At 34.9% G+C, this 25482-nt stretch overlaps 1 protein-coding gene across 1 annotated transcript; it reads right to left on the bottom strand.

Annotated features, from left to right (window-relative positions):
* Nucleotides 1–285: 285 nt before the first annotated feature.
* slc9a3.2 (solute carrier family 9 member A3, tandem duplicate 2) lies at nucleotides 286–16031 on the bottom strand. Its single transcript, XM_073821995.1, has 16 exons — nucleotides 15564–16031; nucleotides 10396–10698; nucleotides 10040–10200; nucleotides 9790–9868; nucleotides 9505–9682; nucleotides 9199–9419; nucleotides 8905–9107; nucleotides 8688–8777; nucleotides 5743–5813; nucleotides 5519–5648; nucleotides 5227–5387; nucleotides 4992–5109; nucleotides 4679–4852; nucleotides 4385–4436; nucleotides 2205–2282; nucleotides 286–1435 (listed from the first exon to the last, which is right to left on the bottom strand). Exons 1-16 carry the CDS (start codon nucleotides 15835–15837, stop codon nucleotides 1167–1169), a joined length of 2562 nt encoding a protein of 853 aa, XP_073678096.1. The 5' UTR covers nucleotides 15838–16031; the 3' UTR covers nucleotides 286–1166.
* Between the last annotated feature and the right edge of the window lie 9451 nt (nucleotides 16032–25482).

The raw sequence follows: 25482 nt of genomic DNA, 5'->3' as shown, positions 1-25482 counted from the left end.
CTGGGGTTTATGGTAAATTGTTCTGTTTAAGGGGTTTATGGCTGTTTTGTGTGTTTGTTTATTTCCTGCTCTGTGATTTTTACAATTTTGTCTGTTTAATGATTTACACAACATGCTAACTGCAGTGTCCACAAAATAATGAGTTGCACTTTATTGTATCAATAATGCTTCGCTTGGAAACTACATTTACATTTTTTAATGCATTGGATGTCTTCATATATCTGATATCAGTCATACCAGAATTTAAGATGAATATAATATTTATATAATTCAAATAAAAAGGAGTGATAATGATTTTTTTATTTGCTTATTTCTAACAATTGAGTAATTGTATTACTCAAATTTGAGTTACGGTTCAAATAAGTTTTATCAGACACCGTTCTCACAGATTTCAACAGTAAAAGCACACAATCTGAATACACAAACCTGAATGAGTTACAGTTAAACTCTTATTTTTAATGACTTACATTTGAATGTTTTTCATTCAACTAATAAAACATTAATAACTTTGAGTAAAACTCAAAAATAAATCATTGAAAGATTACAGAAATACAGAAACAGATATTGTGATACTACAGAGAAGCACCCACAGAATGACCATACAATAATAAATAATCATATACAACATGCTGAGTTTAAAAATATATATGGACAACTTGTCCAATGTCAAAAAATATCATGATGTAACTAAATATAGAACCAAAAGACAACTGCTTCTCAGTTCTGATTTGGCACTCAGTTTGTAAAGACTGATTTTGTCTTTTGAGCTCCACGTTTTCTATTTCCTAGCATGCTGTCAATGTAATAAAGTGCCATAACAGCTTCCACAACAATGTGGATTTGTATAAAGAAACCCTCAAGAGCATGCCATAACCACAAAATAAGTACTTCAATGAAAATGTCCCTTCTAAATCTGCATTTACTGCGTTTTCTTTTTTATATACAAGTAAGCAAAACATTTCAAAGAAGAAAATGACTTCAAGTTACTGCTGCGTGTTTATGTTAATTTTTAAAAACTTGATGAATACTACAGTTCAACACTATGATTTCTTGATCTCTGGGCTCTTGTCATAATAACCGCCTATGATGAAACAGTCTCCATTTTAAAGGATTAACCTAATCGCATGTTTTGGCAGATTAATGTTGGTGGATGGAAATAAATAAGTTTACAATTTAGTATTCTTTGTTCTGGACTCCGGTGCCTCCTCATCAACCGAGGCATCGGTCATCGCGAAGGTGTCTGTGGAGTGGGTGCTCATTCTCTGCGGTGCTGGATGTCCCAGGTTGGTGGGTGTCCAGGGCAGTCGACCCTGACCCTGAGCTCTCTGGGAAGGTGCCACAGCTGCATTGTTTCCTGTCTCTGTTTGCCAGGGTGGGTTTCGCATGGGTGGAGAGGTGTCCATCTCAGGTATGAATGCTGGGTTATCTACACCAGCTGTGTAATTGGAGTAATTAAGATGTTTAAATAAGACACCATGGAAACAACTATAAAATAATACAGGTGTTAGTTCCCCCAAATTTGAATCTTCTGTCATTTATTACACACCGTCATGTCGTTCCAAACTCGTAAGACTTTTGTTCATCTTCAGAACACAAATTAAGATATTTTTGATGAAATTCGAGAGCTTTCTGACTCTGCATAGACAGCAACGCAACTGAAACATCACCAGGCCTCTTTGCGCCCAAAAAGCATTCCCATTGCTCCATCAAAAATATCTTAAATTGTGTTCTGAAGATGAATGAAGGTCTTACAGGTTTGGAACGACATGAGTAATTAATGACAGAATTTTCATTTTTAGGTGAACTGTCTCTTTAAATTTAAATTTAAATGGACCTTTTTCAAAGTTATTTACATCCTAAATCTAGCAACGTTTTTTTTTTTATCCTATTTTTAATTTAATGTACATTTATAACGTCTTATATTATCTTACTATAAAATTACATTAAACTAGTAAACGCTGCTGCGTGACTGTTTCTAATACTCTTCCAACTAACATAATCTCTCTCTACTCTTTTGTAAGGTCATAGAAATGCTATTATTCTTGTTTTGCTATTGGAACATTTGTTCTGTTCACTACTACAGAAGTTTATCAATGATGACGACTTCCACTTCAAAGAACCACGGAAATGCGAAAAAGGTCCAATGTACAATATGACGTTAATGTCACATGAATTCAGTATGTAGCAACAAATATTATTCTTACCTCCAGGTGTGTTTGTGCTTCTGGGGAAATGACCAGCAAACTCATTGCTAGAGGCGCTGTCTGCGGAAAACTCAAAATCTAATTGGACAAAGCAAAATGTCATTCGTATATATTCATAAAATAAATAATTATACTTCCAGTATGCGTAAGCTAATTCATACATATATCTACAGTCGTGGCCAAAAGTTTTGAGAATTACATAAATATTGGAAATTGGAAAAGTTGCTGCTTAAGTTTTTATAATAGCAATTTGCATATACTCCAGAATGTTATGAAGAGTGATCAGATGAATTGCATGGTCCATCTTTGCCATGAAAATGAACTTAATCCCGAAAAAAACGTTCCACTGCATTTCATTGCTGTCATTAAAGGGCCTGCTCAGATCATTTCAGTAATCGTCTTGTTAACTCAGGTGAGAATGTTGACGAGCACAAGGCTGGAGATCATTATGTCAGGCTGATTGGGTTAGAATGGCAGACTTGACATGTTAAAAGGAGGGTGATGCTTGAAATCATTGTTCTTCCATTGTTAACCATGGTGACCTGCAAAGAAACGCGTGCAGCCATCATTGCGTTGCATAAAAATGGCTTCACAGGCAAGGATATTGTGGCTAATAAGATTGCACCTAAATCAACAATTTATAGGATCATCAAGAACTTCAAGGAAAGAGGTTCAATTCTTGTTAAGAAGGCTTCAGGGCGTCCAAGAAAATCCAGCAAGCGCCAGGATTGTCTCCTAAAGAGGATTCAGCTGCGGGATCGGAGTGCCTTGCTCAGGAATGGCAGCAGGCAGGTGTGAGCGCATCTGCACGCACAGTGAGGCCAAGACTTTTGGAAGATGGCCTGGTGTCAAGAAGGGCAGCAAAGAAGCCACTTCTCTCCAAAAAAAACCATCAGGGACAGATTGATCTTCTGCAAAAAGTATGGCGAATGGACTGCTGAGGACTGGGGCAAAGTCATATTCTCCGACGAAGCCTCTTTCCGATTGTTTGGGGCATTTGGAAAAAGGCTTGTCCGGAGAAGAAAAGGTGAGCGCTACCATCAGTCCTGTGTCATGCCAACAGTAAAGCATCCTGAGACCATTCATGTGTGGGGTTGCTTCTCATCCAAGGGAGTGGGCTCACTTACAATTTTGCCCAAAAACACAGCCATGAATAAAGAATGGTACCAAAACACCCTCCAACAGCAACTTCTTCCAACAATCCACAACAGTTTGGTGAAGAACAACGCATTTTCCAGCACGATGGAGCACTGTGCCATAAGGCAAAAGTGATAACTAAGTGGCTCGAGGACCAAAACGTTGAAACGTTGAAGAGGAGGCACCTGAGTCCAGAACAAAGAAATCTCCCCAGATCTTAATCCCATTGAGAACTTGTGGTCAATCCTAAAGAGGCGGGTGGACAAACAAAAACCCACTAATTCTGACAAACTCCAAGAAGTGATTATGAAAGAATGGGTTGCTATCAGTCAGGATTTGGCCTAGAAGTTGATTGAGAGCATGGCCAGTCGAATTGCAGAGGTCCTGAAAAAGAAGGACCAACACTGCAAATACTGACTCTTTGCATAAATGTCATGTAATTGTCGATAAAAGCCTTTGAAACGTATGAAGTGTTTGTAATCATATTTCAGTACATCACAGAAACAACTGAAACAAAGATCTAAAAGCAGTTTAGCAGCAAACTTTGTGAAAACTTATATTTGTGTCATTCTCAAAACTTTTGGCCACGACTGTATATCTATACATATATGACCCTGGACCACAAAACTATTCTTAAGTAGCACAGGTATATTTGTAGCAATAGCCAACAATACATTGTATGGGTCAAAAATATCAATTTTTCTTTTATGCCAAAAATCATTAGGATATTAAGTAAAGATCATGTTCCATGAAGATATTTTGTAAATTTCCTACCGTAAATATATCAAAACTAATTTTTTCATTAGTAAGATGCATTGCTCAGACCTTTATTCGGACAACTTTAAAGGCGATTTTCTCAATATTTTTTTTTTTTTTTTTGCACCCTCAGATTTCAAATATTCAAATAGTTGTATTTCGGCCAAATATTGTCCTATCTTAACAAACCATACATCAATGGAAAGCCAATTTATTCTTTAAAAAAATTACCCTTATGGCTGGTTGTGTGGTCCAGGGTCACATTTATGATAAATATAAAAATATACCTTCATCTCCATATGGATGGGTTCTGTGTGGGTCTGCTGGCTTTCCATTAGGCTAAAAATACACATTAGAAATACAAGTATAGGTTAAAATTATGAACAGGAATTTTTAAGAACCAATTTGACATATTTTTGAAGTATTAATTTTTTTTAGTTGATCAGTTTTTAAGTTTTTCTGGCGTAATTTTAAGTAATGTATTTATTAATGTATGACTGCAAACATACACTAAACTCTTTTCTTCTTTTTTTATTTTTTATTTTTACAAGATATTTAACTAAAGTTAGACGGTGTAATACCTTATGTGTTGAATCCTTTTTGGGATGTTTAGAGAGTTTTTTGGCAGGGTTGACACCCATCTTTGCTGATTTAAAGGACTCAAGGCGGCTTCTCATGGTTCTCTGGAAAATCTCCTGCATTTCGTTTGGATTCTCTGTGGTGTTATAGTGACTGCGGCTGTAAGTGGCACGGTTCTGGACAAAATCAAGAGAAATAGATTGATTCGGATGGAATGGGATTCAGATTAGCTTTTTCACTGAGCAGATGTATTGTGATAAGACATCCAAAATATCCCATGTAAAAAAGGGTTTGAGTGATCAGAACAGTTCTTACATATCTTCTGCTCCTGTACAGGTGCTGATCTAGTAGATGATGGGCGCTGAGGTCATCAGGCATGCCCTTCATGTCTTGCTCATGCATATTCAGGGACACAGAGGGAATCGGGTTCTTCCTAGATTGAAAGAAGACCATATAACATGCATTTAGCACAACACACTTAGCTAGATATTTGTGCAATTTCCTCATAAAACTTGCAGTTTTGAAAACTGAACACACTTGACAAACTTACATGACAGAGTTCACTGGAATGTTGTCAATGCCAAAATCATATTCTGACATATCAGCCATGATATCAGGCATGATGTCTGCATACTCTAAAGCAAGCTTCTTAAAGTCCACAGAGGCGTTGTCATAATTACGAATGAAAGCCAGAGAACCTTTGCGCTCACCCTAAATGTGAAAAAAAAAAAACATTGTGCGTATTAATTATTCATATTCGCTACACACAGTATGAAATAAGAGAAAAATAATTTGTAATATTAACTGGTAATACAATGTCGAATCAGTAGTTTTGCTCTCACCTCAGTGACATAAGTTTTGGCATCCTCCAGATTGAGTTTGTGGAAGGCACCAAAGATTGGGTCTTTGTGCTTTCTGGCATCTTTCTTCATTAGTAGCCAGCACACATACTTGTCTTCAAAATAGTTCCAACTAAAAAAAGAGAAAGAGTGAGACAGAAAAAATGAGCAAAAGCTCTCAAACACAAATTTTATATATGCAGTTTTTACTAAAGTGAAATGCTCACTGTCTGGTCCACCAGTTATCTCCCATTCGGCCACAGATGTCCTCCATTGCTGTCACTATGTGTTCAAAAGTCTATAAAGACACACACAATGATATCACCATTATTCTACCTGATTTTTTGATATTGAAAATTACAACTACCTAACATTGTACGTTTAGGTGAAACTGCACATGGACCAAATCATATTTGTGACCCTGGACCACAAAACCAGTCGTAAGTAGCACGGGTATATTTGTAGCAATAGCCAACAATACATTGTATGGGTCTTTTATGCCAAAAATCATTAGGATGTTAAGTAAACATAATGTTCAATTAGGATATTTTGTACATTTCCCACCGTAAATATATCATAAGTTAATATGCATTGATTGCTAAGAACTTCATTTTTTCAAAATTTTTAATTTTTTGCACCCTCAGATTCCAGATTTTCAAATAGCTCGGCTAAATATTGTCCTATCCTAACTTATTCAGCTTTCAGATGATTTATAAATCTCAATTAAAAAAATAACCCTTAAGATTGGTTTTGTGGTCCAGGCTCACATTTTTAGTGTGGAAACTCTATCTATAATATGCCAGTGTTTTGGCTGACTATTAGTTTACATAATTTCTTATTATTGTGGTGGATTGATATTTTTAAAATTATGTGGATTTTCAGATGCTAAGTTGTTTTGTTTTATAAGTTGCGAGGCAAACAGTGTTACATTCTTAACATTTCAGCTGATATACATTTTACACTGGCAGCTATTTATAATCAGATTCAGAACAGGCGATGTCCGATTAGGGCATGAATGACTCATTTGACTCGGTTCCTTTTAATGAATCAGTTGAACCGGTCTGAATCATGTACGTCAATGAGTTTGAATTTGAATTGTTCGGAGCGGTTCAACGGCTCACTCACGCGTTCAATTGAATCGGTTCAATTCAAACAGTATAGACATTGGGCGAATTCCAAACGGCTATTTTGCGCCCTTCAAGGGCACTTCTAGAAGGGGACGCCATTTGTAGGGACGTTCCAAACGAAAGTGAGCAACTTAATCCCTTCACGAAGGGCCCTTCCAGAAGGCCGTTAGCGAAGGGAACATTCCATGGTCACTTCACGGAAGTGATTTCCGTTAGTGATCACGTTTGCGCAGCGTTGTCAAGGTAACATTTCGTCAGTCATTCCCTTCGCCAAGGGAGTTCCAAACGGTTAAAAGAGACAGAAATGCCCTACTCCCTTAAAAGAACTCACTTCAAAGGGATCTGCCCTTCGGAGGGAGTAGGGCGTAGGGATGCGCACTTCCATTTGGAATTTGCCCTTTGTCGTGCGTTCAGCCATTACTGCCCGGTTTACCTCACCCAAGCGCTGTAAGACTAAGTTACCATGGCAAAACGTTGCCAGTTGAATGAGATATTAATGGAAATAAGCAAAAAACATCTAAATGTTTACTCTACAGGCCGAAAGAGAAGCTGCTCACGAAGACATTCAGGTGAGGTAACGTTTAGTCTCAGCCTCAGACGTCACGCCCACGGAACATTGGCTAAAGGTGCGTTCCGATCGACAGGGTCCCTACGCAGTGTTCACTGCTCCCTACTCCCTTAGCACGGTATATCCGCTGAAGTGGACTTCGCTGACAATAATCGCTCATTTGGAATGCCCTGGAACGTCATCAAAGTAAATCAACGGCAGGGTCACGCAGATTTTGATATAACATAAATAAATATTGTAATTTATCTTACTTACAAATTTAAATACATATAAACTTATGTATCTAATAAATATAGTCAAAATGTATATGTTTAGACCATTAACAGATGAACAAATTTTTGTGGTCTTATCTCGCGCACTTTCTTTCCCACACACAGCCTATATTTAACTATCCTGTGGTTAAATAAAACAAAATAAAGCAAGATAGAGCCTCACCTCGCCGGTTTTACTTTCATTTATACAATACAATATGCAAATGTAACATGAATCGCCATAACCATTCATAAACAAATTTGTATAATAATAACAACATATATTCCAACCGCTCCATTGCAGAGCCTTTAAAAAACTTCACTGGCTCTTCTCTATCGTTACTTCTAACTAGTGACACGGTGCGCAATGACAGTTGGGTGATTTTCCCCGTCCACTTCCTGTGAAGTGAAGTACCGATGTTCCCTGACCCTTATTCCCTATGCCGTTCGCAGTGCCCTTCGAACTGAACATGTTCGCTCCCTTCGGTTTGGAATCTCACTTAAGATGGCGGAATACCCTGTGAAGTCCACTTCGCAGTCCACTTACGGTCGAATGGAACGCACCTTAAACGTCTGATGCATATGGTACACTTAACTGGAAACACTTCAGGAATGTCGAAGTCGTCATCTGATTAGTTGAATTTGACCGGATTTCCGGGAGACGCGAGTGTCGCGTTTATTTTCGGTCCACCGGGAAACAAAGCGCAGACTGATTTACTCGCGTTTTGCTAAAATGTTCTTATGCAGACGCCATTGTTGTTATACACATTTGCGACGTTCGCTAACAAATTACTGACTTACTGCTTGTTCACTCTCTTCTTCGTTATCTTTCAATGCTGGTTATTTCAATGACTGACTTGTTGCACGCCAGTCTGTTGTTGTGGGGGCATTACCACGCCCCGAAACGTGACGCTGAACGAAACGAACTGTGATTGGTTGTTTGACATGTCGGTCAAACGGCCTGATGGGCGGGGCTTGGCCAATGAAAGCTGCCATGAATTCCAGACCTTCAGCCGTCAGTCTGAAGGTCTGGCTACGCGAGACTAGGTAATGTTAACAACACAGAATTACTGAAAATAGCAACAGTACTCCTTTTAATATGTGAAGCTGGCGATAGGATTTAAATTTTTTAGATTTTGTAATTATTAACAAATTAAAAAACAAGTTATTATGCAAAAAAATAAGTGTAGGGATAAACTATGTGTCCTGATTGTTGGTTAGCCTACCCTGTTGTTCATTTTTCCATTGAGTGTCAGATCCGACTGAGTTGCCTTTTTAACCTTCAGCCATTGAACCAGTGGTTTCATGGTGATCCCCTACAAAAAGACTTTAAGTTAGCTAAACCTTGTCACTCATCAGATAAGTACTGGGAACATCAGAAAATGCCCACTTTTATCATTTTATAATTCCAGGTTTTATGAATGAGTGGTTGAAGGGTCACACCTGAAGAATGACAGTGAAATACACCACAATAAGCGTGGTACCAAGCATCAAATTCTTCTCTGGGATCTTTTTCTCATCTAAAAGGGCTGCGAGTCCGTACGCCACTGCTCCTCGCAGGCCACCGTAGCCCATTACAAACTGGTCCACATAGTCAATAGGAATCAGACGAAACTGATTCAAGCACCAGTTGAGGAAAAAAACACCTGCAAATAAAGTTATCCACAACTGACATTAGTTCATGAACATACTTATAATATAGGAAGCGTCTACAAGAAATTCATGACTTTAACTCACCCATGAACCTGAATATGACAACAAAGAGGAGTGTGAGGAGGATGAAGCCAGTGTTCCAAACCCAGATGTTTTTATCAATGGCTGAAACTCCCAGGAAGACGAAGATCATGGTCTCTGAGCCGTTGGCCATCATCTTAAGGGTGTAACGTAATGTTGTGACAGATTTCTCATCCATGTTGGCGTTGATGTACTTCTGACAGCAGACACCGCAGAAAGTGATCCTGTCACAGGCAAAGCCACTGTCAATTGACCATGAATGGTTTACATTAGTTTACTACTTATTTATCTTCCTTAGGAAGAACTTACGAAAGTATAGCAGAGAGTGACAGCATCTCAGCCGTCAGGTAAGACAAGTAGCCAAGCACAATGATAAAGCCGGCTTCAATGACCTGGACATTCTTGGTGATCCTGGTCAGCATGGATATCAGCATGGCAAACACAACACCGAGAAACGAGCCTCCAAATGCCACAACGAAGAATGAAACTAGGAGAGCAAAAATATGTGTTATGAGGGGGTGTTGAAAGGGTTTATTATCATAAATAAACGAAAACTAGAAAAAAAAAACTAGAACTGAAAATCTGTGTCAATACCTATTCCTTTGATAATCTCTGCGGCATTAATCTTCGGGCCTCCCAGAGACACAAATGCATCAAACACATTATAAAGCACCTGTGACAGACAGAACAAGGCAAACAGAAATACATAATATTAGATCATGGATGTAATAGCCGTCAAATAGACTCTGACAGTCTATTTGAGTGAATTTTTATATGAACATGCCACGATTCCTCAAAAAATGAGCCGTGACATTTAGAGTTGTTGAGAAAAACTGAGACTCACCACTGTGACACCATCATTAAGCAACGATTCTCCAAATACCAGGATGTAAAGCACTTCATTCACATGCACTTCCTCAAAAACAGCAATCACAGCCACAGGGTCCACAGCAGACAAAAGAGAACCAAACAACAGGAACTGCAGAGGGCCGATGTTCAAGGTCCCTAAGTTTTAGTGAAATTGTTAGTTTTATTAACTCACTTAGGCTGCGTTTATTCATTCATTTGGTCACAAATACAGTAAAAACACTAATATTGTGAAATGTTATTACTATTTATAGTAACAATTTTCTAAACTAACATGTTTTAAAATGTCATTTATTCAATTCAAGTAAATGTCATTGTAAAACTCAGATTTACCCATTGCGCCCCCTTCATAGCAGGCCCATAGAGCAATGCCCACTGTGCCCGCATTCCAGCATGTTCCGATAATGGCATGGATGAGAATCGCACCCAGGTTGCTGAAGAATAGTTTGTTTGGCATGCAGTAACTTGCATCCAAGACGATCTGGGGAAGCAAGTAGTAGAAGAAGTTGGTGGGGATCAGTTTGAAAGTCTGCACCTTGTCCGCTCCCCAGACGATTCCTCCCAAAACAAAGCCCAGGATGATGAGCAGACTGCTCTCTGGGAACACACTGGTGACGTTGTGGTTCAGTTCAACCACTAGAAAGAGAGAAAAGAGACAAAAAACGGGGATGAAAAGCTGAATTTAAAGCTGTAATTTGACCTTGGATTGTATTGTGTTTTGTGAATGTTTGCTGCCTGCCCCAACCATTTCCTGTTTTGTGGATTAGTCTTTGTTGGATGCTACTGTTTGCTGGCATTTTGACCATGCTCTTAAATAATGCCTGCACATGGATCCCCTCTTTGTTGCAATGCTTGTCCATTACACTTATATATTGTTTTAAAATATTATTTATTGTCTGTATTAATTGCTTTACCAAGACAAAGGAGTCAGCCGTTTTAATCCACACATGTAAAAAACTCAATACATAATTTTCAATGAATCAAAAAAAATTACAATGTGAGGGAAATGTTCATGACTTTTCAAAAAAGTGCCAATAATTTGATGCAAGTCATTGTTGGAAGATTAACTAGTGAAAGTGAGAGAAGTTCAAAAGCTGGAAAAACACCCTTTAAACATATAAGCTCACTTTGTTAAACAGACAATGTAGAATTGAAACAATTTAGTACACTTTGTGTTTCATCATTCAACATCAGTTACTTGAGTTAAAAATTAAGCTGTCCCACTCAGATTGGTGTTTCATCTTCTTCCGCAGGAAAGGAAGTGAGAGGCAGATGGATGGCTCATCCTGCTCAATGTTTAAGGTAAGCTAGTTAATATCTTGTTTGCTAGTAGTCTGGCAGTCTCATTGGATTGATTTGATAGAGTGGACAGCATATCACTTCATTGAGGATGAAGCTGTACCCATACCTTATTCATTTGGTTTTGGAAGTATGATGAGTAATGTTAGAGTTAATATTGAAATCCCAAAATTTGGTATATGTTCAAATATATGACATAATTGAGATCTCTGTATCTTTAGTGGAGCTGCAGGATCATGGGATTAAGTAAGAAAATCTGAGATTTAAGCAAAACATTTAGTTTGCTCTTCTAATTTCTAATAGAAACTAGTCTTTTCCTATTGGGTCACTTACTGGTTTATTTCATACAGCATTTAAAAGCTTTTCCACTGCAAAACATGCTTCGTCATGCTTTCACCTCAATGAAATTACATGTTTCAATGGCCACAGTTAGTAATCTTTACAATGGTTTAAATGATATTATGCAGTAGGATTATTTCACTTTGATCCGTACTATTTTATTATGGTCTATTCAAACGTGTCATATTTAAAGGCTGCAAGTGTTCAGCCAACCAACAATAACAGACCATTAGATTTTTATGTGGTATACGTGTTTACTCTTGAGGTAGTTAAATAGTTTAAATCTCACCGCCTATGTGATTGGGCAATAAAAGATGTAATGCTTAACAAACAGAGCGGGTCTAAACTGTTCTGCACCTTGTTGACCCTTCTCTTGTATATGTTTCTGTAACTACACCCATTGTTAAAAAAAGTCAGGGGAAGTTACAGCTTCAGGGGGACGTTCACGTCCGTTATGCTGTGGGTCACCTTGACTTAATGTTTTATGAGTTAGCTAAAATAATGTAACAACTGAGAATACTAAAATAGCAGTGTGTGTCTTTTTATGGAAGTTTTAAGTAATGATTGATGTAGTTGTTTCTCAATGTCTTTGCGATCAGTAGCAGCTACTTGTATGATGAGTATGCACTCAGCATACCTTGGCAACAGAATCAATGATCAACATTCGTCATACATAATATCCGGGGACTGTGAATACGTTTATGACATCTCTTTGACGCATGCTGCAGTGGTTGTGATGCACAGGGGTGACTTTCACCAAGGTGTACATTTACTATCTTTCTTAATTTTCTCTCCGAATTACATGCATTTACTAACCATAAACAAGGATTCTCCTAAGTAAAAGATATATTTTTCCATTTTTTTGATACATGCATATATATAAACTGCCACTCAAAAGTTTGGGATCAGTAAGATTTGTAATGTTTAAAGTCTCTTATGCTCATCCAAGTTCCATTTACATGATCAGAAATACAGAAAAAAGTAAAATTATGAAATATTATTGCAATTCAAAACATTTTTGTTTTAATATGCTTTAAATATATAATGTATTTCTGTGATGCAAAGCTTTATTATCAATGTTGGAAACAGTGCTGCTTAATATTTTTTGGAACCTCTCATAATTTTCTTTAGGATTTTTTGATAGAAAAAGGTAAAAAGAACAGCATTTATTCAAAATAGAAAACTTTTCTAATAATAAAAGTCTTTACTATCACTTTTTTATCAATTTAACATCCTTGCTGAACGTATTAATTTCTTTCAAAGAAATTTTCTATTTTAAATAAATGCTGTTCTTTTTTAATGTTTTATTTATCAACGAATCCTGAAAAAAAGTATCACATATTCCGAAAATAATATTAAGCAGCACAACTGTTTCCAACACTGATAATAAATCAGCATATTAGAATGATTTCTGAAGGATCATGTGACACTCCAATACTGGAGTAATAATGCTGAAAATTCAGCTTTCTGTCACAGGAATAAATTATATTTTAAAGTATATTAAAATAGAAAACCACTATTTTAAATTGCATTAACATTTCATAATATTGCAGTTTTTCACTATCATGCACTAAAGCTGACCTGACACTGTGCCTTTGAGGAAAGTCAAAGATTCAGGCGGGCCATTAATTATTTAATGTAGTACATTATTAACTTGCAGTAAGGTATTGTTTCAGCACTGTAATTTCTCAGAGAGTAGATCTCTCCAGCTTTGTCCATGATTGCCAGTGATGTGTTACAGTTCATGTCCTGGAACTAAATCTAAATTATATAACTAATTTGCTTCTTGCCAACAGGCAGTTAACAGAGACTGATAGTTTATGAACATGAGATCTTTGCACACGCAGAATCTGAATGTAGAACTGCAGGTCACATTGACAAGAAGCATAAAGAAATACAGTTAGCATTCACCTTAAGATTTTAACATTATTCTATCTAGAATAAGGGCTGTTTTAATCAATTGCATGACATTCTCAATTCATTATTGCTGTGTTTAATGTGTTACTTTTTGTTGTAATCTGTAAAATTTACTAGCAACAGTACAATACTGCAGTAAAAACTTAAATGTAAGTATGAGTGTCAGGGAATTCCATTTTTATTAGGCTGTAGTACCTTCATGAAGCCATTAGGTGGCAGGCATAAATACTTTATTATGAAAGTGATTCCTCAGACAATTGAGGGACTGTTTGGTTTGGAAAAGACCAGCTTCTAAATCCAAATACCCTATGTCTATTTTTGATCAAAACTAAACGTTATTAAAGAAGCTTTATTCATTCTGCACTGTTTTTTTTTCTTGTGGCAGAATTTTATTGAAAAATAAATGGACTGATAACAGAGATGAGGATGGAGGACAGCAAACATTGTAAACGGCAGGTGAGAAATGCCGTATGAGAATAAATACTCCATTGTGTTTCTGAGCTGTAATAGGTCTCATTGTGAATTCATGCCAAAAGACAAGACCGTTCTGCTTTGTATTGATATATCTTAACAATAAACAATCATTTTATAGCAATTATAAATTAATTTAGATTAATGTTATGTTATGTTATGTTATGTTATGTTATGTTATGTTATGTTATGTTATGTTATGTTATGTTATGTTAAATCTAATCTCTGTATAGATATTTATTGCTATTTTATCTTAGTTTTTGCATTTAATTATTTTCTAAATGACCAATTCATGACTCAGTATTAAAAGAAAAATGCTGGGACTGCATTTAGTGTTTTGATTTAAAGTGATTTGCCTGGCGAAAAGTGACTGGGGTTTTTTTTTTTGGTTTGGACTGTGTTTAAGTACAGAAAGGAACTTAAAAGTGCATCTGTCATCCGATATTAAAGATATCAGATAACCAATTTGATTCCCTTTGACAATAAGCTGTCAGATGTGCACATTCAGTGGTATTCAGTGCCAGTCAATGGGAGTGAATTACCCTTTAAAATTTTCTGTACTACAAACTCAATCGGTGAGCTGCCACCTTAGAATTATAAGGTTCGATCTGACATTTTTGTCAAAATTGAGTTATTCACATATTCTTATTCTGTGACAACGTATTTACATTGTAAGCTGTGTACATTTTGGGCCTTTTTTTAGAAATCAAATATGGTTCTATCTACAGAAGTCTATGGAAAACAAAAACTTTGAAGCTCAATATCTCGAAAGTGCTCAGAATGCAGATAGAACCTTATAATTCTAAGGTGATGAAATAGGGTGGAAAAATTCCGGGTAAAGAATGTTATACGTTAAACACCTCAAAACATTCTTTAACAAACTAATGACACTTTATACCAAACATTTGAGCCATGAAGAAAACAAATCCTTAACCTAATCACTTAAAAAAAACATATACCTACTACTGTATAAATATTTACTGAAATCTGTTTTGTGTAAATACTAAAATATAGAGGTACACACACCTCTATACTTAACACTAAAATAACACATTAACTGATTAAAAACTGAGATGAAACATTTATTTAAATGACCACCATTTAATCTGTCACACATAGAATTCTGGGAATGTTCATTTTCAATGTTTTTTCACTGCATGATGTTCTTCTTCACTTCCGAAAACTGTAAGTCAACAGTATTTTAGCGTAAATACATTACATGAAATGTCCCATTAGATTAATTACCGATTTAACAGAAGTTACGGTTAACCAATTAACAGGTCTTTACCATAGCATTATTTCAGATTTTTACCATTAAAATTATGATAATATTTTTGATTTTGCTTAGTCAGCTTCAGAGCCAAATTCTATGTGCAGGCAAATGGAATTACAGTTGATTATTATTTTACTTTTCTGTAGATACAACTTTGCAGATCAAAAAAGATCAATTCAGTGATTTAGCTCAGCCAGCTTACCTAATTTGCAGAGCCAGCAGGTCAATATCCAGAGCGCCACCAGGTATGGAGTTTCTACATGATGCCATTTCCAGGTGACAATAGGTAATGTAGTGATTGACGAAGTGCCATGAGTGGAGTCATTGGTTGAGGTACTAGTATCTTCAGCAGCAGATGACTTTAAAGAAAAGTCATGGCCTACTTCAACACTATCTACTTCTAATGTTGCAGCCCTGCATGATATGAAAACTACTAATAATGCGAGAATAAGTGCAAACTGCCGCAGAAACGCCATCGCAGATTTTTGTTGATCAAAAAGCACTACGTATTTTGCTTTCTGCTTGTGCCTACTTGCATTTATTAGCTGTCTTTGATGTTGTAATTATGCGGTCAATCCCGTATCCTGACGTTTCTAAGTGGCTGTCGTTAGTGTCCTTCTCCTCGCTCTGTCATTGTGCGATTGACTCTGATATGATGTCCATTCCTTCTCTTATTTGTCCCTCCTCTTGCAAAAAAAGAGATTCACTTTGGAGGTAGTCTGTGACCCCTCCCTGTTTTATCTCACAGGTGTGCACTTACTTGTGTGGGACTCATCCAGGATTCGTTCTATGAGTTTCTTTATTGAAGGGGGCGGGTTTGAACACCTTGGGTCGAGAGTCAGATAATTACAGAGGCCTATATGGCAAAGAGAGATAATCAAACCATTGTCTTTTTAACGTCAGTGTCATAAAAGCTCCTACTGTTCACACAAGCCCTAGTTAAGGGAGTTAAGTCAAAGTAATGTAAATTAATCTGCGCTGCAGAAATCATATTTAATCAATATTTTTTGTCTTGTCTGTCTGTGGAAATAACTACAAATTTTCATAGTGATACATTCACTGGCAATACATTTGTTTTTTTTCTTTTGATAGATTCCTTGCTAACAGGATTCAAAAATATGATCTTATCTTATCTTTTATCTAAGTTTTATTTTACACAATTTAGCTTTTTATTTTACTTTCTTTTTTATGTTCAAGTGTAGTTTCTGTGTTCATACAGTGCAGACATTGTAATAAAAAAGCAGATTTCACTGTTCAATATTAAGTTTATTACTGAAACATAAGTTCATGACTCGGACTGAAAATAGAAATTATTGCATTACAGAGTTTATAATGTGCAGTTCGTTTGTTTGTGTTTGAGGTGAATAACATCATCCTCCCTCATCACACCGGAAGAGACGTCCATGTGCACTGTATAGCCTCTATAACCCCCATGATTCTCTGTTTATAGGACTCTGTGTGCTTTCAGAAAGTTATATTGTACTTAAGATCTGTTCCTGTGCCAAAGACGAATTCCAGCCAATACATATTATTGATTAACATATTGATCTGTTTGAAGAATTCCATTAATACAGGTCACGAAGTGTCTAAATCAAAAGTAATGTTTAAATCATGTCCCAGTTAAGACCAGTTCAAATTGTTCCCTCACTGTTCCTGCTCTTGATAACAGCATACATTTTTTGTACAAATATTTCAGAACCAAAGTGCAATCACAAAGTGAAATTTTACAGACATACCCACCTTAAGTGACATCCTTGCTTTTAAATGCCATAAAGGCCTGCTTCTGTTACTAATAAAAAACTGTTTGTGTATATATACACTGCCGCTCAAAAGTTTGGGATCAGTAAGACTTGTAATGTTTTTTAAAGAAGTCTTTTATGCTCATTAAGACTGCATTTATTTGTTAGAAAAATACAGAAAAAACAGTAATATTGCTAAATGTTCTTTCAATATAAAATAATACTTTTAATTTTAATATACTTTAAAATATAATTGATTCCTGTGATGCAAAGCTGAATTTTCATCAGCTGTGCCTCCAGTCTTATGTATCACATGACCCTTTAGAGATCATTCTAATATGCTTATTTATTATTAGAATTATCAGTGTTGGAAACAGTTGTGCTGGCAAATTTTTTTGGAACCTGTGATTCTTTTTTTCAGGATTCTTTGATGAATAACAAGTTAAAAAGAACAGCTTTTATTAAAAATATAAATCTTTTCTAACAATGTAAATTTATGCTATCACTTTTTATTAATTTAACACATACTTGGTGAATAAAAGTATGAATTTCTTTCAAAAAAAGAAAGATTAAAAATGTACGGACCCTACACTTTTGAACAGTAGTGTATATTGTTAGAAAACCTTTCTATTTTAAATAAATGCTGTTCTTTTGAACCTTTTATTGATCAAATAATCCTGAAAAACATATCACAGGTTCCAAAATAAAATTTTAAGCAGCTCAACATTTTTCAACTTTGATAATAAATCAGCATATTAAAATTATTTCTGAAGGATCATGTGACACTGAAGACTGCAGTAATGATGCTAAAAGTTTAGCTTTGTATCACAGGAATAAATTACATTAAATTAAATAGCCACCCTTAGCAGCATAAACATTCAATTAGGGCTGGGCGATAAAACGATAACGATATATATCGCGATAGACAAGAGATCGATATCAATAAAAAATGTGTTCGATAAAACGTTCGATATTTTGTATTCTTCCTCAGCCCGCCCAGCCCCCCTTTAACGTCCAGTTAATTTTATTTTCAATATAGCGCCAGATCACAATAGAAGTTAAGGTTATCTTTCATACAGAACGGGCCCTTGTTGTTGTATTAAACAAACTAAATAGCCTTATGTTATTTATCTTATTTACACGACGGCATGTGATTTCTGTCTCTACATGATCGCGCGTTTACAATGTCTCCTCACAGACGGGATCGCGGACTCCATTCATAAATCCATTCATGGACTTTACTATAGGGCGGAGTGCCGCGGAATTCGTCGATTTCAATACGTTTCAATATGAATCCTGCATGTTCCGTTTGCCTCTGTATGTTATGTATGAATGGAGGAGACGCGTTTTATTTTCACTACACGCATACTGCACACATGACGCTCCCGCTAATTTTTGGCCTTTGCATTTCACATGAGCAGACAAACTCCAATACATCTCCAAAGCTGCTGTGAGTGTCACTTTTTGTCAATTTTACCGTTTCATTAGTGAAACTAGCATCATTCATACTGTATTACACACTGAAACTTCACGGCAACCTGTCAAAATAAAAGTGCGGTTTAACGTGTAACAAAACAATATTAGTCTTGTATTACTTTGTACAGTATAATGTAGGTGTTTATATGTTCACATTTAAATAATTTACATAAAACAATATATATGATAAAAAAAAATTATATAAAAAAGAGTCACCACTTAATTGTTGAAAAATACTATTATTATTAAACCTTTTTTTTTAACTGAATATAATTTTTCTTCTATGTATTAATTTTAACAGTAAAGCTCCTTTTATTTTTATTTTAAAAAATAAATCAGTGATTTTGCTTTCATTTGATTATCAGAAAAATGAAAACAAGAATTTCTGAAAAAAGCAAAAGATTGTTCAAAATGTTGAAAGGTTTGGACTTTCACATTTACTTTTCACTGAAATAAATGTTTTCGTTATTACACAAAGTAGGCTAAAGTACCGGGAAAGAAGTAACGTTGGCTACTGGCAACCAGCAATCTGTGCAGCAATAAATATTATCAGCCAAGTACTTTGCAACAACCTCTGACCTGTGGTCAAGCCGTACTTCTGAGCCATACATTAGCTTGACCATTCACTTCATCGACAATGAATGGGGTTTTAATTGAGCATTAAGAGATAATTAAGTGTATATTGTGACTTTAGACTTGTGTTTACATTTTAATTATTTAAGTTTTCCAGGGTTGTTGAGATGTATGTCTTAATAAATGAGGGGATTATGATCAGAGGAAGGTTAAGTTTAAAATAAAAATGTTTGAATGTAATATATTTTTCTCCTGGTCCTTATTTTAAATGGGTCATAAAAAAAAATCAATAATTATCTATATCGACCGATATGAAACACTGATATTGTGATATAGTTTTCAGCCATATCGCCCAGCCCTACATTCAATAATACCTTATTGTTTACATATGTGACCCTGGACTACATAACCAGTCTTAAGTAGCACGGGTATATTTATAGCCAAAAATGAATTGTATGATTCAACATTATCTATTTTTCTTTTATGGCAAAAATCATTTGGATATTAAATAAAGATCATGTTCCATTAAAGTTATTTTGTAAAATTTCCCCTTGTAAATATATCAAACCTTAATTTTTGATTAGTAATATGCATTGCAAACTTCTTTTGGACAACTTTAAAGATGATTTTTCTCAATATTTAGATTTTTTTTGGCACCCTCAGATTTTTACTTATAGTTATATCTCGGTCAAAATTTGTCCTAACAAACCATACATCAATGGAAAGCTTATTTATTCAGCTTTTATATTATGTATAAATATCATTTTCCAGAATTGTCCCTTATAACTGGTTTTGTGGTACATATTAGATATAAATCTGATTGGCTAGGAAGAGTGCGATATTCTAGAGAAATTGAAACTCCAAACGCTTCACCGTTTGTATCACTACCCTTGCGGTATTTCTCACAGCGAGTGTATTTTTAAAATCCATTTTAATTTTATAAATAATACTGTTTTTGTGTCACGGAATATAGGTTTAAGAGTCTTTAGGCAAGAATGTACTTGTTTCAACTTCAAAAATGCAGTTTGTTAATACAGATAACATGTATTTAAAAATTGGTTTTCGGAGGTTTGAGTCATTGTTGGAAAAGGTTCAAAAACATAAAAATGCTGAAAAACCAAAGCATTTGTGGGACCTGAAGGATTTTTTTTGAGCTTCAGGGCGATAACGACTGTTCAGTGTTCATGAACCTGCTGAGAGCAGCCTGACTTTGACCAGGTTTTAAAAATGTGCTGCTGGCTCTGATATCTTTATAGTGATTAAACATGAGATATAATTACTTCTGAGTAAATTTAATAGGCAGTCTTTGGTCTCAGTAATCAGTTATTTGTACCAGATCAAAGGGCAAAATCTCATAATTTTACGTAACTTTAATTCTGTATGTCAGCGTGCTGCCTTTGTACTGTTGACTGAAGTGCCTAGCAACTGTATGATGGGTGTTGTTGTTTATTATTAAATATTAAGTGAGGAATAATATACTTCCAGCCTGTTGTTATCACAGAATGAGGCCAGATAGGCTGTTTTATAAAACTGATTGTGATAACAATCAGCTGGATGTACATTTTCCTGCTTATTACACGACTGCTTGCCACAGAGCAGTCATACCCCATATTACACAACATTTTACAGCACAAATAATTATAGCAGTAAAAGAGATTGATTTAAGACAAAAATGTTTTAAAATCTTACCAGTTTGTTAGTTATCTTATCCATTACAGTGTGCAAAACAACTGTTGCAAAATGGCAGCAGCTGCATTTACATGAACGAGACAGCAAGTCTGTAATACCTGGATGACAAATAATTGTACACGTAATATTAAATTGAGTTTAAACACAGTAATACAATAAGCTTTTATTGAAGCAACTCAGTGTTCCTTAGTTAATAGTTCTAAAGTGACATTTTTGAATTAGTATTCAGAATCTGCAAAAATGTTAATTATTTCACCAAAATAAGAGGGATCATGCAAAATGCATGTTATTTTTTTTATTTAGTACTGGCCTGAAGAAGATATTTCACATAAAAGATGTTTACATTAGTCCACAAGAGAAAAAAATACTTTTTATATATATTTATAAAAATAACCCTTTTAAAAATTTTATTAATACTGTGTTGTTAAATGAATGATCTACAGCTGTGTTTTTTTTTTTAAACAATTAAACTGCCCGCTGTTCTTCAGACAAATCCTTCAGGTCCCACAAATTCTTTGTTTTTTCAGCGTTTTTGCGTATTTGAACCCTTTCCAAAAATTACTGTATGATTTTATTTTTTGAGGACAACTGAGGGACTCATATGCAAGGTTCAATCTTTCACCGATGAAGGAAACATGATGCATTTAGAGCCGGGGGGTGAAAACTTTTTGAATTTGAAGATCAGGGTCAATTGAATTTTGTCTTCTAGGAAAACATGTAAGTCTTCTGTAGCTTCTGAAGGGCAGTACTAAATAAAAAAAAAAAAATGATATTTAGGCAAAATAAGAAAAATATACACATCTTCATTCTGTTCAAAAGTTTACACACCTGGCTCATAATGTATCGTTTTCTTTCTGAAGCGTCAGTGAGCATTTGAACCTTCTGTAATAGTTGCATATGTGTCCCTCAGTTGTCCTCAATATGAAAAGATGGATCTCAAAAGCATACAGTCATAGTTACAAAGGGTTTAAAAACACAAAAATGCTGAAAAAGAATTTGTGGGACCTGAACGGATTATCTGAAGAACAGCAGACAGTTTAACTGTTCAGGATAAACAAGGGACTCATTAACAACTATTACTAGAAAAAAAAAAAAAAAAAAAAAAAAAAACCCGGCTGTGGATAATTCAGGTAACATCACAGTATTAAGAATTAAGTGTATGTACATTTTTGAACAGGGTTATTTTTATAAATTCCAATATTATTTTCTCTACCTTTTATGTGAAATATCTTATTCAGGTCAGTACTAAATATTAAAATAACAGACAATGTCATCTTTCTTTCCTAAAATGAAACACCAAGAGACATTCCAAGAGTTCAGGGGTTGTGCTTTGACATGGAGGTAGGAAACATTTACAGGATCAATAATGCTTAAGGGTAGTGTAACATGCTGTTCCATGCTGGTTCAAAGACTTTACTGACGTTTAAGTGGTTACACTGCAGTGCCTTTTAAAACATGAATTTTAATCAAATTCAGTTCTTGGAATGAAAGCATAAAAATGTTTTAAAGCATAACAATGCAATCATTTTTGTCCCGTACTTTTAGACACAGTTTGGGACGTCCTCCCATTGTTTTGTTTGCTCCAGACTGTTTATTTTCAAAACAGTCAGATGCACACATTTGTATACGTCACAAAATAGGACACAGACAGAATTGTCTGTATGTTTTTTCTTTTTCTTTTTTTTTTTTTTTTTGTTCTGTTTAACATTGTGGAATTCTTTTATCAAACAATAAAAAGAGGTAATGCAATCTTTTGACTGACCACTAAGCAAACCTCAAGGCATGTCTCAGCTTATCTTTAACAAAAACACAATATGTCAGATCCAAAGGAAATATTAAAAACAACCGACTTAATTGAAACTGAATATGCTTTGTCATGCACATAAAGCTTCGTTTATTTTTTAGCAGAGTGGATTCTCTGACTTCCTTGACATACTTCAACAAAAGAAGCTTTTTCTTCTTTTTTTTAAACTTTTTTTTTAACTCTTTATACTGTCCATCTCATCTCAGAAACAGCAGACTCTCCATGTATCCTCAGTGTATGTCATTCAACCCGTGTTTGAAGGTGGAAACACTCTGTACTGTTTTGACTTTACAGGTCTCATGAAACTGGTTGCGTTACAGGAACGAAGGTTTGGCCATTAACAAGCCTCCTGAGTGGCTTGCTAATATTTACTGTTACTGCTGCAGAACTTCTCACCCAACAGGAAGGTACTTTTTACAGCTAATTAAGAGGAAGGTCAGAACACCATGAACCTGTTTTGACCTGTATTTACATAAGAACACACCCGTTATGTGTATTTTACCATCCAGTCAATCAGTGGTGCAATCAAACATCACTGTTGTGCTGTAAACACTGGCTTATAGTCAACTAAAAATTGATCTTCAAATCGAATCTGAATGTGACAAAGCATTTCAGTGTCAGAAAACACTGAGGTCTGATTGCTTTGAAGGAAATACAGATGAATGACTCACTGGGATGGCCTTGTGGTGTTTTTTAGACAATCAACATTGTCATCACGATTTTCCTGCTAAGTCATATATTCACCTTTAGTTTGACTGGTGACTAACTGGTAACAAACATACTTACTTACTTACTTGGAAAAACTACCTCACTTTGCAACTGGAAACTTGCCTTCCTGAGCCTCTTAAGCTGTCATACTAAACATTGGTAAACAACAGGCCTTTCCTATTCACAGTCACATTGCAGAACATCAGCATATAGCCTCATCAAATCTAGATGAGAAGATGTTGACAAACCTGGGCATCTTGACAAGAACCTGTTCAGGTTAACACTTTGTATAAAAAAAATCAAAGGCTTTCATTTTAAGCAATGAAAAATTGCCAAAGATAGAAAAAGTCCTAAAAATAGACACTTTAAAAGCTGCTCTTTAACGATAAGATAGATATGAGTTCATAAATCCCCTTGGAGAAAGACCTATAAATGATAAGAAATGAATAAATGAGAAGTGAATAGAAATAAAGATACTAAGACAAACACAATAGAATACATACATATATATATATATATATATATATATATATATATATATATATATATATATTATATGTATGTATGTATGTATATATATATATGTGTGTTATGTAATATGTAAATAATAATTTACGCAATAAACTCTTTACACAATACACATCTTGAGCAGCATGTAAGAAGTATGACAATGTCATCGACTGACTGATCATTTGTTATTTTTCAGAAGATAAAGATGAATTTGTTTATATTAAAATCTCTGATTTTACTTAGCCATATATGAGCACATCATTGAGATTTCAAAAAGACCCCAGTCAAAACATTTGTGTACAAAAACATTGCTAAAACGTGTGTAGTATTTCATTCACTCATCTGTGGGAATGTTTTGGTAATGTATTGCAAATGGAAAAATGTTCTAAAAGCTGCAAATTGCAGATGAAAAGGCATGTGTGACGTTTGTGAATCAGACAAGTGAAGTTTACACAATAAAGCATGTTGTGGCAATAGTGTTACAGTAGAGCTATGGGTAGGCAATTTGTTACATGAAAGCTGACCTCCTTTCATTTATTGAAAAAAATCATGAAAATTGAATTAGAACTGCTCTTTTTTTTTAAACTAAATATATTATCTTGACCAAACAGAAATGCTATGAAATATTATGATTTACCATAAGTTAACATGCAGTTGAGGTCAAAAGTTTACATACACCTTGCAGAATCTGCCAAATGTTAATTATTTTAACAAAATAAGAGGGATCATACAAAATGCTTGTTATTTTTTATTTTGTATGACCTCAATAAGATATTTCACATAAATTTGTTTACATATAGTCCACAAGAGAAAATAATAGTCGAATTTATAAAAATGACCCTGTTCAAAAAGTTTACATACACTTGACTTAGTACAGTGTTGTTACTTGAATGATCCACAGCTGTTTTTTTTTTGTTTTTTTGTTAGTCTTCATGAGACCCTCCTTTGTTCAGTTAAACAGCCCGCTGTTCTGCATACAAATCCTTCACGTCCCACAAATTATTTTTATAATTATAAAATTATAAAATTATTTTTTTTTTTCATGTAGGACTGCCCTTCAGAAGCTACCGAAGATATGTTTTCCAGAAGACAAATAAGTTAGATTAACCCTGATCTTCAAATTCAAAATGCTGAAAAGCCAAATAATTTGTGGGGACCTGAAGGATTTTTCTGAAGAACAGCGGGCAGTTTAACTATTCAGGACAAACAAGGGACTCATGAACAACTATCACTAAATAAAAAAAACACAGCTGTGGATCATTCAGTGTTAAGCAATTAAAGGCTTTAATTTTAAACAATGAAGAATTGCCATAAATTGAAAAAGTCCCAAAAAATAGACACCTTAAAAGCTTCCCTTTAAAGATAAGATAGATAAGAGTTCATAAATCCCCTGGAGAAAGAAAAAGACATAAATATACACACAATAAATTTTTTTTTATAAAAATGTAATATAAAATAATTTTCACTAGCCATTACTCCAGTCTGTTTTCAAGAAATTAATATGTATGTAAGTATGTTATTCTTTTTTTCTTCTTTTTTTGCACTGTAAAAAATAAAAAAATAAAAAATAAAAAAAGCTCTACAATAAATAACAACTTCAGTACTTTGTGAACCAGCAAATG

Source organism: Garra rufa, chromosome 17 (assembly GCF_049309525.1).
Source record: "Garra rufa chromosome 17, GarRuf1.0, whole genome shotgun sequence".
NCBI classification, from domain to species: Eukaryota; Metazoa; Chordata; class Actinopteri; order Cypriniformes; family Cyprinidae; genus Garra; species Garra rufa.
This window is presented reverse-complemented; position numbering and strand designations above follow the sequence as displayed.

Excerpts from the sequence above, each read along its gene's own strand:
- slc9a3.2 (XM_073821995.1), bottom strand. The coding sequence starts at position 15,837 with ATGGCGTTTCTGCGGCAGTTTGCACTTATTCTCGCATTATTAGTAGTT. Across the intron at positions 10,201-10,395 it reads CTATGAAGGGGGCGCAATGG|GGACCTTGAACATCGGCCCT; the intron begins GTAAATCTGAGT and ends ACTAAAACTTAG. Across the intron at positions 4,437-4,678 it reads AAAAGGATTCAACACATAAG|CCTAATGGAAAGCCAGCAGA; the intron begins GTATTACACCGT and ends GTGTATTTTTAG.